At 37.2% G+C, this 19,879-nt stretch overlaps 1 protein-coding gene across 1 annotated transcript in view; it reads left to right on the forward strand.

The window, feature by feature from the left end:
- The window catches only part of LOC123499957 (cytosolic 10-formyltetrahydrofolate dehydrogenase-like), a 330,856-nt gene that overhangs the window by 254,506 nt on the left and 56,471 nt on the right, over positions 1 to 19,879 (forward strand). The window contains exons 28-30 of the mRNA XM_045248489.1: positions 486 to 679; positions 14,076 to 14,269; positions 14,477 to 14,596. Coding sequence (XP_045104424.1) covers positions 486 to 679; positions 14,076 to 14,269; positions 14,477 to 14,596 — 508 coding nt within the window. The remainder of the gene's footprint in view (positions 1 to 485; positions 680 to 14,075; positions 14,270 to 14,476; positions 14,597 to 19,879) is intronic.

Genomic DNA, 19,879 nt, shown 5'->3' on the forward strand with positions numbered 1-19,879 from the left:
AAAATAATTTTTTTTTTTTTTTTTTTTTTTTTTTTTTTTTTGGGGGGGGAGTGGAATTCATATAAGCTGGACATTCCCATTTATTGAATCACCCTTTCCCCTTATTAGTTCGAGTTAGCAAGGGTCAACAGTATAGTTACCTGAGACTCGGGACATTCTATGAATTACTCATTATGTGGCGCACTTGTAATGCAAAGTTTCACTTTTATATTTTATATTAAGATAATTGAAATAATGAACTTATGCATGCATATCATTACAACCACCAGCAAATATATCTGTCCCCACTATGTAGAATTTTCTGAAAACTGGCTACACTCCTAATAGAGAACTGTACAGCACATGTCTTACGAATTAGGCCATAATTGTCACAATGGTCCGAGTTGGATTCTGGTATTTTTTATTGTCTTGCCACTTATGATGATAAATGATTTTTATTAATTTTAAGTTTTACATGGCTTAATGAAATGTAATGTGTTGGATAGTGTGTGTGGCCTGGTGACTCCATGGAACTACCCTCTCATGATGTTGAGCTGGAAGATGGCTGCTTGTCTTGCTGCTGGTAATACTGTGGTAATCAAACCAGCCCAAGTGTCCCCACTTACTGCTCTCAAGTTTGCTGAGCTTTCTGTGAGAGCAGGTATTCCTCCTGGTGTGATAAATGTCCTTCCAGGAACAGGTGAGTGTGCTTGAGGTATAATGTAAGACATCATAATCATGTTTTGTATTTAGTGATGAGAATATTATAAGAAAAACCATGAGAAACCATTTATCACACGAGTAGAGAAATAAATAACTCCAAATGATGGCCTATTTTGATTATAAATTAATTGATGAGATGAAAATGAGTGAAGTGAAATTTTCATTGAAAATTTCTGTGTTAAGAAATTAATCAGTAAACTGAGCAATAGTCATATTTCTGATGCACAATTATCAGTATAAAAAGATTTAAAAAATATTCTTTCTTATTTTATAAAATGAAAAATTGCATTAAAAAGTGTAAGAAAACCAAATATAGTCAATTTTATACATTAGCTATATAGGTGTTGTGATGTAGTGAAGTTGTGCAGTTTTTTTCATGTGGAGCTAGTGAGCAGGGAGGGAGTGCTTCAGTAAACTGGTAAATAGTAGTTGTGGTGGTGAGCCAGTTGATTGATGGATAGTTGTTGTGATGGGGAGGATGATGCTTAGATAAAGGACTAAATGCAGTAGACATGGACATAAGAGAGAAAATAAGGAGCATAACTCAAGCATTACTGTGTATTTTCGTTGGGTAACTGGTATTTTCGGTTTAAAGGGGGTAAGGGCAGTAAGAAACCAATTGCACGTCATCTTCACTTTTGTGATGTCATGTTGTGTCCTCCCATTTAACCTTCTTGTGTTTCACTGACCATGAGTTTGTTTTGGTATATACAATGTAAGCATCATCACATGGGTAATTTCTTTTTGATGACTGGTGTTGTTTTATGTCAGTCACAAATAAGTACAAATTTTATACATTTTTACTTTGCCAAAAAGTTTTTTTTGTTTGTGATTGAGAAGTAATCATCATTTTGTTTACATAAGTTAAGCCGTTTGTGATTTTATTTAAGTGCCACTGATACCTTAAAGTTATCATGTCACTGCCTCAAAATCTAAACTTTAGCCTTATAAAATGCAAGCTCATTTTCTGAGACTTTCATTGGAAAAAAAGGTGCATCTTATAAACCATCAAATACAGGCAACCTCCGCTTAACAAAGGTTCATACAACAAAATTAAACTCCCTAAAGATTTAATTTCATAATTTTTACTTTCATTAAACCTTTCACTGTACTATGATGCACTCTCGCTTTGTTTACTCTCAATGGAGGTTCAAGTCAGGGGTTAAACTTGTTATAATCGGTTCGCTTAACAAAGTCGCTCAACAAAGGTTTTTTTAAGGAACGTAACCCCTTCGTTAAGCGGGGATTCCCTGTGTGTGTATATATATATATATATATATATATATATATATATATATATATATATATATATATATATATATATATATATATATATATATATATATATATACAGGCAACCACCGCTTAATGAAGGGGATACGTTCCTAAAAAACACTTCGTTAAGCGAAACGATTATAACAAGTTTAACTCTGATTTGAATTTCCATTAGGAGTAAACAAAGTGAGAGTGCATCATAGTACAGTGAAAGGTTTAATGAAAGTAAAAATTATGAAGTTAAACATTTAGGCAGTTTAATTCAAGTCATTATAATGTACACTAATGTATGTATGTACTTAACTTTATAATGTTGATGAACTTAACTTTGTGAAGGGAGGGAGAGTGAAACGGGAAAGACACTAACCGGCAACCTGTGGAATGTAAACAAAGTGCGCATCATTGTACTGCATACAAAACTTATGTACCACATTTCCACAAAGCTTTCCATTTTATCCATTGTAAAGTCATGAGTTCAGGTGGTTCTTTTAGCTTGCAAGGAAGATGCGGTCTCACCAGCCTTCCTAATAGAGTCTGCTGACTTGAAAATAGTAGACAGTAGATGGAGTCAAGATGGTGGCGAGTAATGCTATTAGTTTTCTGGTCTCTCTTGTGTCTGTGAATAATATCCAGCATCACTTCGAGAGTAAGAGACTTCCTGGTCTTCTTAGGAATGCTAGGCCACATTGCAGGGTATTTTGGTGGTAAGTTGAGCTAGGGAAGACAAGCTGCTGCTGACGCTGCTATGTTTTGACTGGGGAGTGAGTGCTGCGCGCTTTGTCCACAAGAGGCTTGATCTTGATCTTGATCTTTATTCTACAGGTGTCTCGGGATTTCTCCTGAGGCAGGCTTTAGTCTTTAGTACCAGCAGCTCCTGGTGTATTCAAAAGCTTGTCAGCTTGCGTGATACGGTGGGGCTTTCAAATTTGGAAAAAATTACCTGGATAAAACTTCGTTAAAGCGAGTTTGGTGTTCGTTAAACGAGCAGATGGTGGTAAAATGAAACCTTCGTTATAGCGAAATTTCGTTGTGTGAACCTTTGTTAAACAGGGATTGCCTGTATATATTAATAAAGGTTCACACAACGAAATTTCACTACAATGAATGTTTAATTTTACTACCATCTGCTCGTTTAACGAACACTAAACTCGCTTTAACAAAGTTTTATCCAGGATATTTTTTCCAAGTTTGAAAGCACTGCCATATCACGCAAGCTGACAGGCTATTGAATACACCAATGCCTCTCCTGGACAACACGCGCACCACTCACTCCCCCTGTTCAAAACAATAACAGCATCAGCAGCAGCTCGTCTTCCCTCGCTTAACTTAACAAAAAAACGCCCTGCAATGTCGCCTAGCGTTGCTAAGATCTCGAAGTGAAGCTGGATATTATTCACAGACACATGAGAGGCAAGAAAACTAATAGCATTGCTTCCCACCATCTTGATTCCATCTATTGTTCCATCTACTATTTTCAAGTCAGCAGACTCTATTAAGAAGGCTGGTGAGACTGTATCTTCCTTGCAAGCTAAAAGAACCACCTGAACTCGTGACTCTACACTGGATAAAATGGAAAGCCTTGTGAAAATGTGATACATAAGTTTTGTATGTGATACAATGATGCACCCTTTGTTTACATTTCACAGGTTGCCGGTTAGTGTATTTCCCATTTCACTCTCCTTCCCTTCATGAATTTGAGATCATCAACATTATAAAGTTACGTACATACATACATTAGTGTATATTATAATGACAAATTAAACTGCCTAAATGTTTAACTTCATAATTTTTACTTTCATTAAACCTTGCACTGTACACTCTCGCTTTGTTTACTCTCAATGGAAGTTCAAATCAGGGGTTAAACTTGTTATAATAGGTTTGCTTAACGAAGTTTCGCTTAATGAAGGGTTTCTTAGGAACATAACCCCTTCGTTAAGCGGGGTTGCCTATACGCTATTTTTTATCTGCACTGAAGACTGCTGTATTTTTATGTAGCCTAACATTAAGTAATAATTTCTTCTACCATAAGAGCAAGACACAAACATTTATTTGTAGTAAGATATGGAGCGTGAACTCACCGTAAGTTGCCATACATCATTTTAAGATATATGGATGCAAATTGTATGCTGCCAAGTTTAAAAGTAGCCCTCATATCATATGGTGAGTGTCATAATTACATGGTGTTGTTCACATGATATGTCTTAGTTTACAGGTTAACAAGAGTTTGAAGTTGATCAGATAAGTATAAAATCTGAAAGGATATGGAAGAGATGTGCTATACAGTATAGGTAGGTCTAGATAAGGAGAATAAAGTTAAATGGAAGGTAAGTTGTGCTCTTTATCTTACAAATATGGGGATGGATAGCTGTGGATGAAAGGGTTCAATATATGCTTTGATGAGGAGCAAAATATGGATAATTTAATATGCTTAGATGTTTGTGCATAGCCAAGGAAATGAGACGTGAAAAAAAAAGGAAAGTACTTTTTTCTCATAGTGCATAATGTTTAATATGAACTACTATATATGATATGCAGGCATAACAATAAGATTAAGCTCATAGGAAAAAGTTTATCTCTCTTTACATGTAAACTCTAGAAAGAAGTTAATATATTTTCGTAGTTTAGTAGTGAGCTATTTTCATTTTGTAAGAATGCCTTAAATTCTCAAACTCACAGGAACTTATAAGTTATTTGTCATTTATATATAGTGTACTTGCAGAAATTAAGCAATGAGTTGTTTCAGTGTCCAACTTCTTTTAAATCCTTATATATATATATATATATATATATATATATATATATATATATATATATATATATATATATATATATATACACTGTAATACTCCGCTTAACGAACGTTCGTTTAACGGATTTCCGGTTTAACGTACTATATAAAGTTAGACCAAAAATCCGCATAATGTACAACCTCATCCGTTTTAGTGAATTTTTTGGGTTTGATTTTGCCGGGTATGGGACCGAACGCGGTAGTTTCGCTGTGATTGGCTGGCTCCCCGCCTGTCTCTAGTGCTCCTGGAGCTGGATCCAAGATTCTTTAGCAACATCAGAGCAACCTCTTGCAGCGAAATGGCATTCATGAACGCTTGGAGGGACGGTGACAAGGTTGCTTTCAGGTTGCTCTGAGGCTGCTGGGAACACCACCTCTAGAGGTAGTGTTACTGTCTTATATATGCATTTTTGTTCACAAAACAACATTTCTATTAGCTTTTTACAAGCCTTGCCCCCAAGAAAGGATTGTTTTGTAATGCATTAAGTGAAATCTTACATGGAATACTAAAAAAATAAAGCAGAGATGAGATGAGCCACAGACGAAGCGGGAGACTCACGGCCACTCGGCCGCTGCTTCTTCTTCTTCTTCTTGTGACCCTTTTGCTTGTGTGTTACTTTCATCATGATGCTTATATTTTCACTCCTCTCTTATCTGCTATAATGGATATCATATCTTAGTATTTATATACACTCATGCCACGAGGATAACCTTGACTCAGTGGCACTGAGTGATAGTGAATTACTAATGAAATACCTCGGCATTTCATTAATAATTCACTGTCACTCAGTGCCACGGAGTCAAGGTTATCCACATGGCATGAGCGTATATGAATACTAAGATATGATATCCATTATAGCAGGTAATAGAGGAGTGGAAACAAATATCATGGGGAAAGACAACACACAGGCTAAAAGGGTCAAAAGAAGAAGAAGAAGTGGCCGAGTCGCTGCGAGTCTCCTGCATCGTCTGTGGCTCATCTCATCTCTGCTTTATTCTTTGGTATTCCATGTAAGATTTAACTTTATGTATTACAAAACAATCCTTTCTTGGGGGCAATGTTTGTAAAAAGCTAATAGAAATGTTGTTTTGTGAACATAAATGCAAGAATATGAGAGAATTTGTACGTAGCTCTTCTAACTTCCAATGACTCATATGACATAAAAATAGTGGTAAACCGGTGACCCAATATGCTGCCAAACGTATATACCTATACTTTTTTTTTTTTTTTAACCCATGTGGTATGTTGGGGACCAGCCCAGAATGCATCCCCTCTTATTTCCATTATTTCTTATGAGAAAATTATGTCCGCTTAACAAATTTTCGCTCTACTGATAGCTTTGACACCCCCTATTCTGTTCGTTAAGTGGAGTATTACTGTATATACATGTATATATATATATATATATATATATATATATATATATATATATATATATATATATATATATATATATGTATTTACACAGGTAACTCGATTTACGCGTGTTAGATTTACGTGTTTTTATTATAACGTGACTGAAAAAATATTATAATTGAATTTGCCCGATCGGTTTGCTCATTCACGATTTGGCCCAACTGCATTTTCAAACTGAGCACCAGACGCAATTTCAAACTGTGCGCCAGAAAGTTCCACTGCTGGCCAATAGGTGGAAGCTTTGCTCTTCTTGTGACTCATTTGCAGTCTGCCTGCACTGAGTACAGACGGAATCTCTTCAATCTGCCTATAATTCACCAAGATGGCCCCAAAACGTCCTTCATCTTCTTTTGCACATGGGGTTATTTTTGATAAAGTGGTAAAGCTCAGAGGAACATGGTAACTGACTGTGGTGTGAGTGGTGAAGGCAGTGACACAGTGAGTGTTGTGTTTATATATTCTTTGTTTTGTTGTTTTCTCTTATTATTTTTCACTTTCTCTTATTATTTCTTGCTTTTCCCTTTACTTTAAATACACTTATAGTATTTATAATAGTAAATAATAAAAAACATGTTAACTTAGCCAAATAAATAGAGTACAGTAATCGTCCGCATATCCGGATTATAGCAGCGGAATGTCCTCTCCGAACCCCTTATAAATTGAGAAAAACATGTACATAACCCAAATGGGTAAGAAAACAATGAATGAAAGTACATTAAATGATTGTGTATACAATAATGACTTACTGGAGAATGGTAAAATGATAACATATCAGATACCTGCTTCTCTAGAAAATGTGAGGGTTGGGAAGGTGCCATCAGCAGCATCATGGCAATCTGCTGTTTCACTGCTGAACTGGACACTATCTGAGTCATTATTAGTGTGTTGAGGTGAGATAATGATAGTGAAGTATTTATTGTTTGTCTGGTACAGCTTTCTACTTGTCTCAACATAATCTTTTGTAATAGTGTTATTGTGAGAGCTATGTCATGTGAAGTTGTGATAATGAAGGCAATAAGAAAAAAAAATGTTTGAAAAGATCATAACAGTCTCATGATATAGAGAAGATGGTGGAGAAGCCTGGCAGTGAGGCATGGGTGAGGCAGGGTCTTGGAGGGGGAGATAACACGTATGATGGAGGGGAGAGGGGAGGCCAGAATTGAAAGTCTAGCTGTCTCCCAACAATACATTTGTTTGTTTGTTTCTAGTTGTCTTCTCTTCCTAATGTTTCTCACTCTAATTCTCATCAACTTATACCTGTCAGGCAAAAATTAGAGAGCTAAATGACTCCTGGCCAAGTACTGTGCAGGGCGTGAGTCAGGTTATGACACAACCACACAAGGCATTTAAAAGTGCCTTCCTGATGGGAGGGGTATTTAATTATCAAAAAATAAACTATACCATCTAGTAATTTAGGGTCTGAAGATTTTGGAGATACAATAGTAATCCCAAAATCTTAAATCCCCCAAAATTAAATAAATAAATCTTGCATCTCCCTAAAGGGGATGGGGAATTCATGTAAGCCAGATATATATATATAAAGTAATTGCCCACATATCCGGATTATAGCAGCCAAGGCCCTGGCAGATACATGGAATTTCCTCTCCCAACCCCTTATAAATTGAGGAAAAAAAAACATGTACATAACCCAAATAGGTAAGTAACCAATGAATGAAAGCATATTAAATGTATAATCTGAAACAAAAAATGGTACATAAGCAGTACAAGGGGTGGTGGGATGTACACCCAATAACTGCTGCCACTTAGCGAGATCGAGGGATCGCTCGTGCGGTAGGTTTGAATATGCTTAGGGGCAGCTCCAGATAGTAGTAAATTCCGGATACGCGGGCGATTACTGTATTTTGTACAAATTTTTTTGGACCACATCCTGCATCGCCCATATTATCTATTGTTTCTTATGAGAATTACATGTTTGTTTTACACAAATTTTGATATACGTGATGACTCTTGGAACACATCTATCGCGTAAATCGAGTTACCTATATATATATACAGGAAGTCCTCATTATATGGTAGTTCTTTATCCGATAAAGTCACAGTTACGGTATTTGAAAATTACTACCCTTGATTCGATGTACGGTAAGAAAAATTCACAGATACAGTATCTGCTCATGTCATCCGAGGGGGCCCAGCGCAGGGGAGCGGGAGTGATGACGTCATCAACGCCACACCTCCCTGCCACTCACAGTACTGACTTTTAACTTGACCACCCTTGGAGCCTATTATCTCTTCCCCTCCCTCCCTTTTTTTAATTGCATTACATGTTACTTATATTCATTACTAATTAGATGAATAAATGGAATATTAAAGGATCTATTGTAAGCACAAATATATTCAAAATAATCATGGCAAACATTTAAAGTCTACTACCAGCGGCAAACCATGCAGCAACTGATAAAGGGCACAGATGGGCCTGGCAAGCCCACTATCAGAGAATGGTGGAATTCATAAAACATCAAGCATGCCTTAGATAACATCAAGTCATCTTGGGACAAAGTGAAGATGTCTACCATGAACTTGGCGTGGAATAAAGTATGGCAAGAATGCGCGCATGACTTCCCAGGCTTCACTGAAGACTACATTGGTATGATCAGAAATTACAGAGTAAATCTGTGCCATCATCAACTTCGATGAAGTTGATAATGATGATGTTCAAGATCTTTTGGAAAGCCATGCTGAACCTCTCTCAAATGATGAACTTATAGAGCTAGACAAGGCATCACAGGAGACAGAAAAAGAGGGAAACGAGGAAGAAAAACCTGTGCGTGGCTTGGACATCAAAACTCTTAGAGAATCTCTCGGTGGTATCGAAAAAGCTCTGGAAACCCTGAAGGAATGTGACCCAAATCCTGCCAGGAGTAGCAAAATAGCTCATGATGTAGAGAAAAGTGTCAAAATTTATCAAGAAATCTATGAAAAAACACAAGAAAAACCAAACAGTCCTCCATCTACTCCTTCTTCAAGCTAGTCAGACATGCCATCCCTGTCACACCTACCGACCCTGCTACAGCTGGCCCTTCCTCCATATCCATTTTCTTCAAACCAGTGAAACGTGCCGGCCCTGCTATAGCTGGCTCTTCCACATCTGTTTCTGACAGTGCAGACGACAACGTCTTATCCTCGTCCGTCCACTCAGTGGAAGATGAGTAAGGACTGAAATCCCTACTGTCCCTTAGCCTCGGGAGAGACATCATCTGATAGAATACATGGCGAGTGAAAGCTAAATAAAAATGTTTTCTGTTTATTTCTTTTGCGCAGTACTTTACATTTTTTTTTCATGACTAGTTTAATGTATTTTAATTTCTAAAGGGATGACTTTTGACGTGCTGGAACACATTCCCTATTATTACATGTTATAATGGGCTCGGTATACGGTAAATTTGATTTATGGTAAGGTTTCCAGGAACGCATATGTACCGTATAAGAGAACATACTGTATATAATAATTATATATATATATATATATATATATATATATATATATATATATATATATATATATATATATATATATATATACAGGCAACCCCGTTTAACAAAGGTTATCACAACGAAATTTCGCTACAATGAAGGTTTCGTTTTACTACCATCTGCTCTTTTAACGAACACCAAACTCGCTTTAATGAAGTTTTATCCAGGTAATTTCTTCCAAATTTGAAAGCCCCACCGTATCATGCAAGCTGACAGGCTTTTGAATACACCAGGAGCTGCTGGTACTAAGGCCTGCCTCAGGAGAAATCCTGAGACACATGTAGAATAAAGATCAAGATCAAACCTCTTTTGGACAACACAGGTGCTGCCAATACAAAGGCCTGACTCAGAAGAAATTCTGTGTCACCTGTAGCATCAAGATCAAGATCAAGATCACACACACCACTTACTCCCCAGTCAAAACATAACAGCGTCACCAGCAGCTCATCTTCCCTAGTTCAACTTACCACCAAAACGCCCTGCAATGTGGCCTAACGTTCCTAAGAAGACCAGGAAGTGTCTTACTCTCGAAGTGAAGCTGGTTATTATTCACAGACAAGAGAGAGGCCAGAAAACTAATAACATTGCTTGCCACCATCTTGTTATAATCGGTTCGCTTAACGAAGTTTTGCTTAACGAAGTGTTTTTTAGGAATGTAACCACTTCGTTAAACGGGGGTTGCCTGTATATATATATATATATATATATATATATATATATATATATATATATATATATATATATATATATACATATATATATACAGTAATACTTAAAAATATGAACGCCCTAATATATGATTTTTGTTTTATATATGACGAAAAATTTCATATAATTTACGCCTCAAAATATAAATATACAGGCAACCCCCACTTAACGAAGGTTCGCACAACGAAATTTCGCTACAACGAAGGTTTCATTTTACTACCATCTGCTCGTTTAATGAACACGAAACTCGCTTTAACAAAGTTTTATCTAGGTAATTTTTTCCAAGTTTAAAAGCACCGCCGTATCACGCAAGCTGACAGGCTTTTGAATACACCAGCGCCTCTGGTGGACAAAACACGCACCACTCACTACCCCTGTTCAAAACAATAGTAGCGTCACCAGCAACTCGCCTTCCCTCGCTCAACTTACCACCAAAATGCCCTGCAATGTTGCCTAGCGTTGCTAAGAAGACTAAGGAGTCTCTTATTTTCAAAGTGAAGCTGGATATTATTCAAAAACACGAGAGAGGCGAGAAAACTATAGCAATGCTCGCCACCATCTTGACTCCATCTACTGTCTCTACCATTTTCAAGTCAGCAGACTCTATTAAGAAGGCTGGTGAGACTGTATCTTACTTGCAAGCTAAAAGAACCACCCAAACTCGTAACTCTACAATAGGTAAAATGGAAAGTCTTGTGGAAATGTGGTACATAAGTTTTGTATGTGATACAATGATGTGCCCTTTGTTCACATTCCACAGGTTGCCGGTTAATGTCTTTCCTGCTCCACTCTCCCTCCCTTTATAAATTTAAGATCATCAACATTATAAAGTTATGTACATACATTCATTCGTGTACATTATAATGATTTAAATTAAACTGCCTAAATATTTAATTTCATAATTTTTACTTTCATTAAACCTTTCACTGTACTATGATGCACTCTCGCTTTGTTTACTCTCATTGGAAGTTCAAGTCAGGGGTTAAACTTGTTATAATCAGTTTGCTTAACGAAGTTTTGCGTAAAGAAGGTTTTTTTTAGCAAAGTAAACGCTTCATTAAGCGGGGGTTGCCTGTATATATACAGTGTTCCCTCGCTATTTTGTGGTTCGACTTTCGCAGCTTCACTCGCTGTTTTTATACATACTCATAGATACGTTCTGCTGTGTTTTCACTATATCTCGGGGTCTGTGGCGTCACTTATTAATGTTGTACATACAGTAATTTGGTAAGTTGGTGTGTAATAACAACGAGAATGTACGTAAAGCATTGTACATGTATTGTTCGTATACATATGCATCCTCACCCAACATCTTCCCTTGTTGTATCCAAGGCCCATAGAATAAAAGGTCGACCTTACGTGCTGCTCTAAGGGAGTGAACCAGCTGATGTCATAGTGACATCAGTAGGTTCACCAACAGGGGAGCTTTCTCCCAGGATGTGTCTTCTTGCATGGAAATTTCACGCTCTCCGTTTGCCAGCTGAGCAAATCATACTTACCTGGCACAGGAGACAAGTTTTGTGAAGGCTTCTCTGCCCCCTATTACTGCCCCACACCCTCTACTTGCCAGCAGGTCTCTCTCTCTCTCACTCTCTCTCTCTCTCTCTCTCTCTCTCTCTCTCTCTCTCTCTCTCTCTCTCTCTCTCTCTCTCTCTCTCTCTCTCTCTCTCTCTCTCTCTCTCTCTCTCTCTCTCTCTCTCTCTCTCTCTCTTTGACCATTGTATCATTATCATATTTAATGATCTCAATACTCTTGCTGTTATTAATTATTGTTATTATTATTATTATTATTATTATTATTATTATTACTCTAATTAAACTTTTGCTCTTATTATTATTAATATTAATATAGTGTTGCTGTCTTCGTTATTATTATTATTATTATTATTATTAGTTATTATTTCATTTTTGCATTACATATATAACTGAGGCAATCTATATATACACAAGTAACTGAATGGGGACCTCTCAATAACTAGACATCAGAAATTTACTTCTCAATAAATAGACATCAGAAATTTACTAATGTCTTAAGGTGCAAAATTACCAGAGAAAAAAATAATGGTCTTCATTTATCACATTCTACATACTACATATTATACACTACTGATAATTAAAACAGTCACGCACTGCACAACTCAGCATTGTGACTGATGTTGGCGCTGAACAGAGAGAGAGAATGGGAGAGAAAGAAGCATGTGAACACCTACCAGGCAGCTTGCTAACTGAACCAAATCCTCGCTCTGAGTACTTGTGAACCCGCTGATGCCACAGATGTGCATATTAGACCCATTTTGAATGCCTTGTAGGTATACCTTCTATTCCATTGGCCTTGGTTGTATCTTGCCAGTCTCGTCCATGCTGTTTACTGTCTCGCATACTGTATCTTAGTGTTGTGTTCGCGACAACTTTTTTTGTTTAAGTAGTGAGTTGTTAAGCCCTTACAATGCCACCTAAGCCCTGTGCCCCTGCGAAAGCTTCCTCCAGTGAACCCAAGAGAAAAAGGAAGATAATGACCATCAGTGAAAAAGTGAAATTTTTACATATGATCAAAGAGGGCAGAAGAGGGTGAGTGATGCAGTGTCTTGCAAACTGTAAAATACGGTATGTCTTCCTTGCTCTCTTGGGTGTATCACCGCCAGCTGGAGACACAGAAGGGCGCTTGGGAGCCATGGTAAACACTGGGCACGAGAGAGGGAGATGTTGCCACAACCACGCGTAGGTAAACAACGAGGCTGCTTGGCATGCAGCCGGGGTGAGGGGGATGCTGGTGGTGGGAAACAGTTAGCTAGTGACACCTTTTGGCTGCATTTCTGAACTAAATCACCGCGCAAATTTTAACTTTATTGAAACCGTATAATTCTTAGGAATTCGTACAATGTGATGAATAACCCCTATTTTTGGACACCATTTAACTCTGAATTCATATAAATTGAAGACTACCTGTACAGCCATATTATCATGACACTGATAAGAGTTAAGATGGTCATTGGCAGTGCTGTAACAGGGTAAATTCTGTCTTAGCATTTATGATGACATCACAAGGTTAAAGTATGTCATAGATAGATAGACGTCTAAAATATGCCATTTTGTCTCGTTATGATCACATCACTAGCTATGACACTTTGTAGAATGTGGCTCCAGAGTCTCAGAACTGCCTGTGTTTGAGCTGCTTGGCAGTTACTTGGGTACAGCGGTTTCAAGATTCTTCTAGATATTCTAGAATACAGGCAGGAATGAGTACAGAGTATACTGATTCCAAGTCCTGAGGGCTAAAAGACCCCGAGCCTGGAATGGATAGTGTTAATCATACATATGGCATACAGGCTTTTGATGTTGCTAAGAAACAATTGGTGGATGAAGACGCAGCTGATGTATATGAAGATATATTTGCATATATCATAATTTCTAAAATTTCTTTCTACTTTATTATTTATATGTAGTGTTTTCACAGGTACATCCTGATAATCTGGTGCACTCCTGCTTCCTTGCTTGTTGGATTAGTGGAATTTCACTGTATACAAAAAAGTTGGTACTAACACCACCTCTTATTGGTACCTTCCCTATTTCTTTACTAACTAATATATCTTGTGTGTCCATTCAATTTATTTCTTCTCCCTACTTTGACATCTCATCTATTTTCCCACCAGCTTTTACTACTACTTATACTTATGTTGTGTATATGTGCTACAGGTAGTGTATGCGGGCAGGGCATTGCTGACCATAAAGATGTACGGAAACTGGGATTCACAGGCAGCACAGAAATTGGCCAAGTGATTATGAAGTCATGTGCAGTGAGCAACTTGAAGAAAGTTTCACTGGAGCTTGGAGGAAAATCTCCCTTTATCATCTTTGCTGACTGTGACCTTGATAAAGCTGTGAGAATGGTAAGCCAGCCGATAGAGCTCTTGAATATCATTTCAAGAATTTATGATTAAAGATTTATAAGGTGTTTTATATAATAAAAACAACCAGGACAAACTTTTTATATCTTTCATCAATTTAGAGATTAGTCCAGCATCATTATCCAAAAAGTAGTGATTACAATTTGGGATCAGAATGAAAAATACTGATTATAGTGATATATTCAACAGGGAATGAGCAGTGTCTTCTTCAACAAAGGTGAAAACTGTATTGCTGCTGGGCGTCTGTTTGTGGAGGAAGCCATCCATGATGAATTTGTGAAGAGAGTTGTGGAGGAATGCAAGAAAATGGTAAGTGAACAATTACTTGTACTCTATAGACATGTCTGGTAATTTTCTTCTGAGGGCTTCCCAATCCATCCCTTCATCTTCATCATCATCATCATCATCATCATTATCATCATCATCAAGCAATTGCTGGGCAAAAACATTTCTCCATTTCCCAGTCATTTGTTTTGCTAGTTGCATGTCAATTAGAAAATACAATATGAATTGTATTTGCACTGTAATTACAATAAACCCTTAGTTTATCATGGGGTTATGTTCCAAAGACACCAGCTAAGTACACTAAAATCCATGTTATATTGACAGTATCTCTAAAATGCTTTATTGTTTTAACAAGTAAATTGAGCAACGGGATCCCTGCAGTCATATCCTTTGCATGCAGTTATTAACATAACAAAAGTTCTCAGAAATAATTTTTACTGATATAAGATGAAAGACTACATGGAAAAATATAGGAAAGCTAAACATTAGTTCATTATTAAATATACTTTAGTTCAGGTGTGGTGGTGTAGTGAAGTTAACTAAGCAGTTTGTCATTTGAAGCTAGTGGGTGGTGAGTGGTGAGTGAGAGTTTCAGTGGTAGATAGTTGTGGTGCTGAGTGAAATGATAGGTGGAATAGTTGTTATGGTGGGGAGGAGGATAGATATCTAGATAAGACAGTGTGGTAATAAACAGTATGAAATTTCTTATAATTTATGATCTTTTTTTATTTGTAATGTAAGCTACACTGTTTTATTTTTTAAAATTTTTATAACGGTAAAGCACAATTACTTACGTATAATAAGGTAGAGAGCGTGGACTCACTCACCCTAAGTTGTCAAACATCATTTCATGACATACGGGAATAAAATGTATGTTGTTAAGCTTAAGAAATAGCCTCACATATGATGTAAGTTACAGTGACACACTGTTTATTGTATGACATATGTCATATGATCGGAGCTGGGGTTTGTAGTACCAAGTTGTGACTTTGTGATTTTACTGCTTCATGAATTTCAAAGACTCAAAGTCAAAAGTAGCCTCACATATGATGTAAGTTACAGTGACACACTGTTTATTGTATGACATATGTTATATGATCGGAGCTGGGGTTTGTAGTACCAAGTTGTGACTTTGTGATTTTACTGTTTCATGAATTTCAAAGACTCAAAGTCAAAAGTAGAAAATGTTTAAAAAAAAGTCACACCATCAATTTTACGTGACTTTTGCCACAATTTTTCTAAAATTCAATTGCCGCAGCTGTTTAAAGCCACCCTATGAGCTTAGAAAATATTGATTGTTTAGTTTAGTTAAGGAGTAAAACTATTTTTCAGTTGGAAACTGGGATGATATTTAAAAAAAAATTAAATCTGAATCTGTCAGCATTCGGTGCTGACAGAGGTGCTGCCTTGTGCTGCAGGAGTTAAAGGTGCCTTGGTTACTTTTAATCTTGCATGTCTATCACCCTCTACAAGCAATTTAAACATATATTGTCATTTTCTTTGTCTTTTCATCTTTTTTTCTGATTTTTTCATGATTACATGTACTTTTGGTACTGTGTGAATTTCCACTTCCCCACAAGAGCCAAGACAGAACATGGATGACCAGTAGATATTAGATTAGACTGTGTTTGAATTTTAAATGCATGTTTCTGCTATCGTGCTAAATTTTACTTTGTAATTAATTAACAGAGTTGCACCCAGAAAACAAGTTGCAAAGTTGCAAGTTGAATTGGAAGTGCCAAAAATAACGTATTTGGTGGCTCATAAGACACGCCCAGTTTTGGCAGACATGGAAATGAAAAAGGTAAATTAGCAGATTTAGGCTCTGAATATGAAGTGAAGGATTTCACCTGGCATTTGAAGATCTTCACATGCATTTAGATCATTATTATATTCCAATATTTTTGCATTTAAAAACTTTAATATTTGCTATAGTCTGTTCACTTTAGTCTGAGCCGTGAAGCCGAGCCTCATTTGAAAGGAGGCCTTTATAACACGGTTTACTTATCATCATATCCTTTGGATATATTTAAAGGAATGCTGTTATAAATTATTGCATTTCATAAAAGAATGTCTCCTGAACGGTATGCAACTTCCAAATTATAGTTATAAGATAATGTAAGCGAAATAGAAAATTATTTATGGGAAAGTATGACTCGGGAGGGAGGGCGCGGCGGAGTGTCAGCAGTGTCTTAAGACACACTGCTGGTTCACCTTGATCCAGTTATAACTGGATTACGCTCCCACCACGACCATTCCTCCGTGCCCTTCCTCGCGAGTCATACTTTCCCATAAATAATACTCTATTATTATCTTCTAACTATAATTTGATAGTTGCATTACCTTCAGGAGAAATCCCTTGATGAAATGCAATAGTTTGAAGCAGCATTCCTTATAATATATACACAGAAAATGATGATAAATAAACTGTGTTATAAAGTTATCGCAATGCAGCCTTCACTTCAACTCGTCAAAACTTTTTTATTGTTGCATATTGCTATTTTTTCCTTGAGTATCGAAAGTTCTGCATTCACTGCTCAGGCTAAAGGTACTAACAGAAATTATCTGTCATGTGCATGAGACAAGATATAAGGAATAAAACATAAACATGTATCACAAGAGCCGTCAGTACACAGCCTCTCAACACAGTGAGCTGGGAGCGTGCCAGCCAATCAGCTCTTGCCTTACCTCCATCCTCACCTCCTGGTCGTGCTGCCCACCGTCACTTGCCCGTCACCGCCAGTGGCACCGTCTCATAAATAATTATGTAATTCGCTTACATTATCTTTTAACTATAATTTGGAAGTTGCATATTGTTCAGGAGTCATTCTTTTATGAAATGCAATCATTTATAACAGCATTCCTTTAAATATATCCAAAGGATATGATGATAAGTAAACCGTGTTATAAAGATGTCGCGAAAAGTTTTCCACTTCAACTCGCTAAAACTTCTTTATAGTTGCTTATTAATTGTTTTTCCACAAGTATCAAATCTTCTGCATTTACTGTTAAGTGTAACGGTACCAACAAAAACTGTCTGTTATGTGTATAAGATGAGATATAACGAATAAAACAAAAGCATGTACCACAAAGCATTCATGACGCAGCCTTTTAACACAACGTGAGTGAGAGAGGGGCCAGCCAATCAGCGGCTTCCTTTCAAATGAGGCTCGGCTTCACGGCTCAGTTTAAAGTGAACAGACTTTAGTAGCCTGTGTACCTATCCTGTTGTGAGTTGTAAACATCTACCTGGCATATGGTGTCGGCAGTGACTGTGAGAGACTACTGGTCTAATAATTTGTTCACTTTTTTGTCATCTTTATTTATTTTACATGCATGCATGCAAGATAAGAATGCTAAAAGAGAAGTGCAATTTTAATTGTATGAAAGTGCGTCTTACCTCAAGGAGTGATGACATCACACTGTAAAGAAAAAAGTGAAGCTTGCTGGTGTCAAGATCAAGATCACTGACTGCATGTTTTGTTTTGGAACACATGTAATGCATGGTGTATGGTTACTGAGGCAGTTTCTTCTTTACTGGTGTTTTGAATTACCAGTAAGTATGATCTATTGTATGTTGTATTAGAGCTTCTGTTGCTAGCAACCACATCCTTAGTGCTGAACCTTGGGCTCAGTACACAGGCTTATTTCCTCAGACTTTTTTTTTTGGAGAAAAGGTGTATCTTATGAGCCATCTAATATGATAGTCTCAAAGTTGCAATCACACTGGGTCTGGTGGTAAAGTTGCAAAGTGAAAGTCCCACTTGAAAAAAAAAAAAATTAAAGTCACACCCAGCTCTGCATGCAACTGTTTTAATGGTATAAGATGAATGATTGCATGGAAAAGTACAGTCGTATCTCAGGTAATGCAGGCTGGTTGTACAGGGAAACAGCCGCATTACTCGAAACCATGTTATGTAAAGCATAGGTTGTATGGGAGAAAAAGGCAATTCGTTCTGGCCATTTTGTGAAAGTTCCCCTTTTTGAGCATTAATTTTATCACTGAAATCATATACAGTGGTGCCTTGGAATAATGGACACATAGAGGGTGAGGGGTTGTCCATTACCACAAATTACTCATTACTGAGAGCAGTTTCTCTGTGAAACCCTTTTTTTAGTAGTTTATTCTCCTTTAATAAAAACTATCTTGATAATTTAATCCATCTTATTCTACGCTTAATGTTGAAATAATAGTTCATTATTGAAGTTTATTATTTAAGAAGTGTACAGTGATAAAAATTTGTCTTAGCAGGAATAGATGTATTAAAGATATAGCTTCACATTTGGTGTAATGGCTGATTCCCAAGTGGTCCAGTGGCATCCATAACAAGCATTAATGACTGCCTGAAGGACATTGCTGAGGTGACAATGGAGAGAAGGAAGACAAGGTATCATCAGAGTCAGAGTAGGCTACTTCCACACTATTGCCAATTCTCCATAGATCACAGGCTTGTCTTTTTTCTCTAATGCTGCTCCAGCTCCTTTCTGTTTCTATTTTTCTTTCTCTTCCACTGTTTTCTATATAAATTGGTGTGATTCCAAAATTACTTCCAAAATCCTTTTAACTTTTGTTCCACATTGCCATTGAGGTAAAGCTTAAGGCATTTTCTCTATACAAAAGTGTTCCTTCATTCTAAACATTGCATCTTAACAGGGAAGAGCAACCCTGCAGGCTCACACCTTATGCAGTCTTCCTATAGAGCATTGCCCTGCTGCAAACTTGCTATATGGTCACCCTTACAGCCAATCCAAGGTAGTAATTTGATCTGCAATATGAACAAGTACTTGTCGAGGAGAGACAGAGAGCACAATCTGGTGGCTGTGTTGTTTGCATCAGTTTCATCACTGCGCTGAGACACAACTTGCTCATTATTTCATTTAGAAGAAGAAAACCTAGCTCATTTCATACTAAATTGCCCTCAGTCAATAGAAGAAAGAGAGACCAGTAACTGAAGACCAAAACCAAGTGATGGGAAAGTTTTTATTTGTATATGTCTGTCATCTGCATTTTCGTCAGCCACGGCGCTCTCTCTCTCTCTCTCTCTCTCTCTCTCTCTCTCTCTCTCTCTCTCTCTCTCTCTCTCTCTCTCTCTCTCTCTCTCTCTCTCTCTCTCTCTCTCTCTCTCTCTCTCTCTCTCTCTCTCTCTCTCTCACTGTTGAAGGCAAGGTGCAAGCATGGAGGCACAGTTTTTGAGAACAATAGGAGGGATTCTATCAGGTCCATAAGCCTTCTGAGGGTTTGGGCCAGTGAGGGCATGCAAAATAACATTATGAAGAATTTTGATTAAAAACATGTAATAGTCAGAA

The sequence above is a fragment of the Portunus trituberculatus genome, chromosome 50 (assembly GCF_017591435.1).
Source record: "Portunus trituberculatus isolate SZX2019 chromosome 50, ASM1759143v1, whole genome shotgun sequence".
NCBI classification, from domain to species: Eukaryota; Metazoa; Arthropoda; class Malacostraca; order Decapoda; family Portunidae; genus Portunus; species Portunus trituberculatus.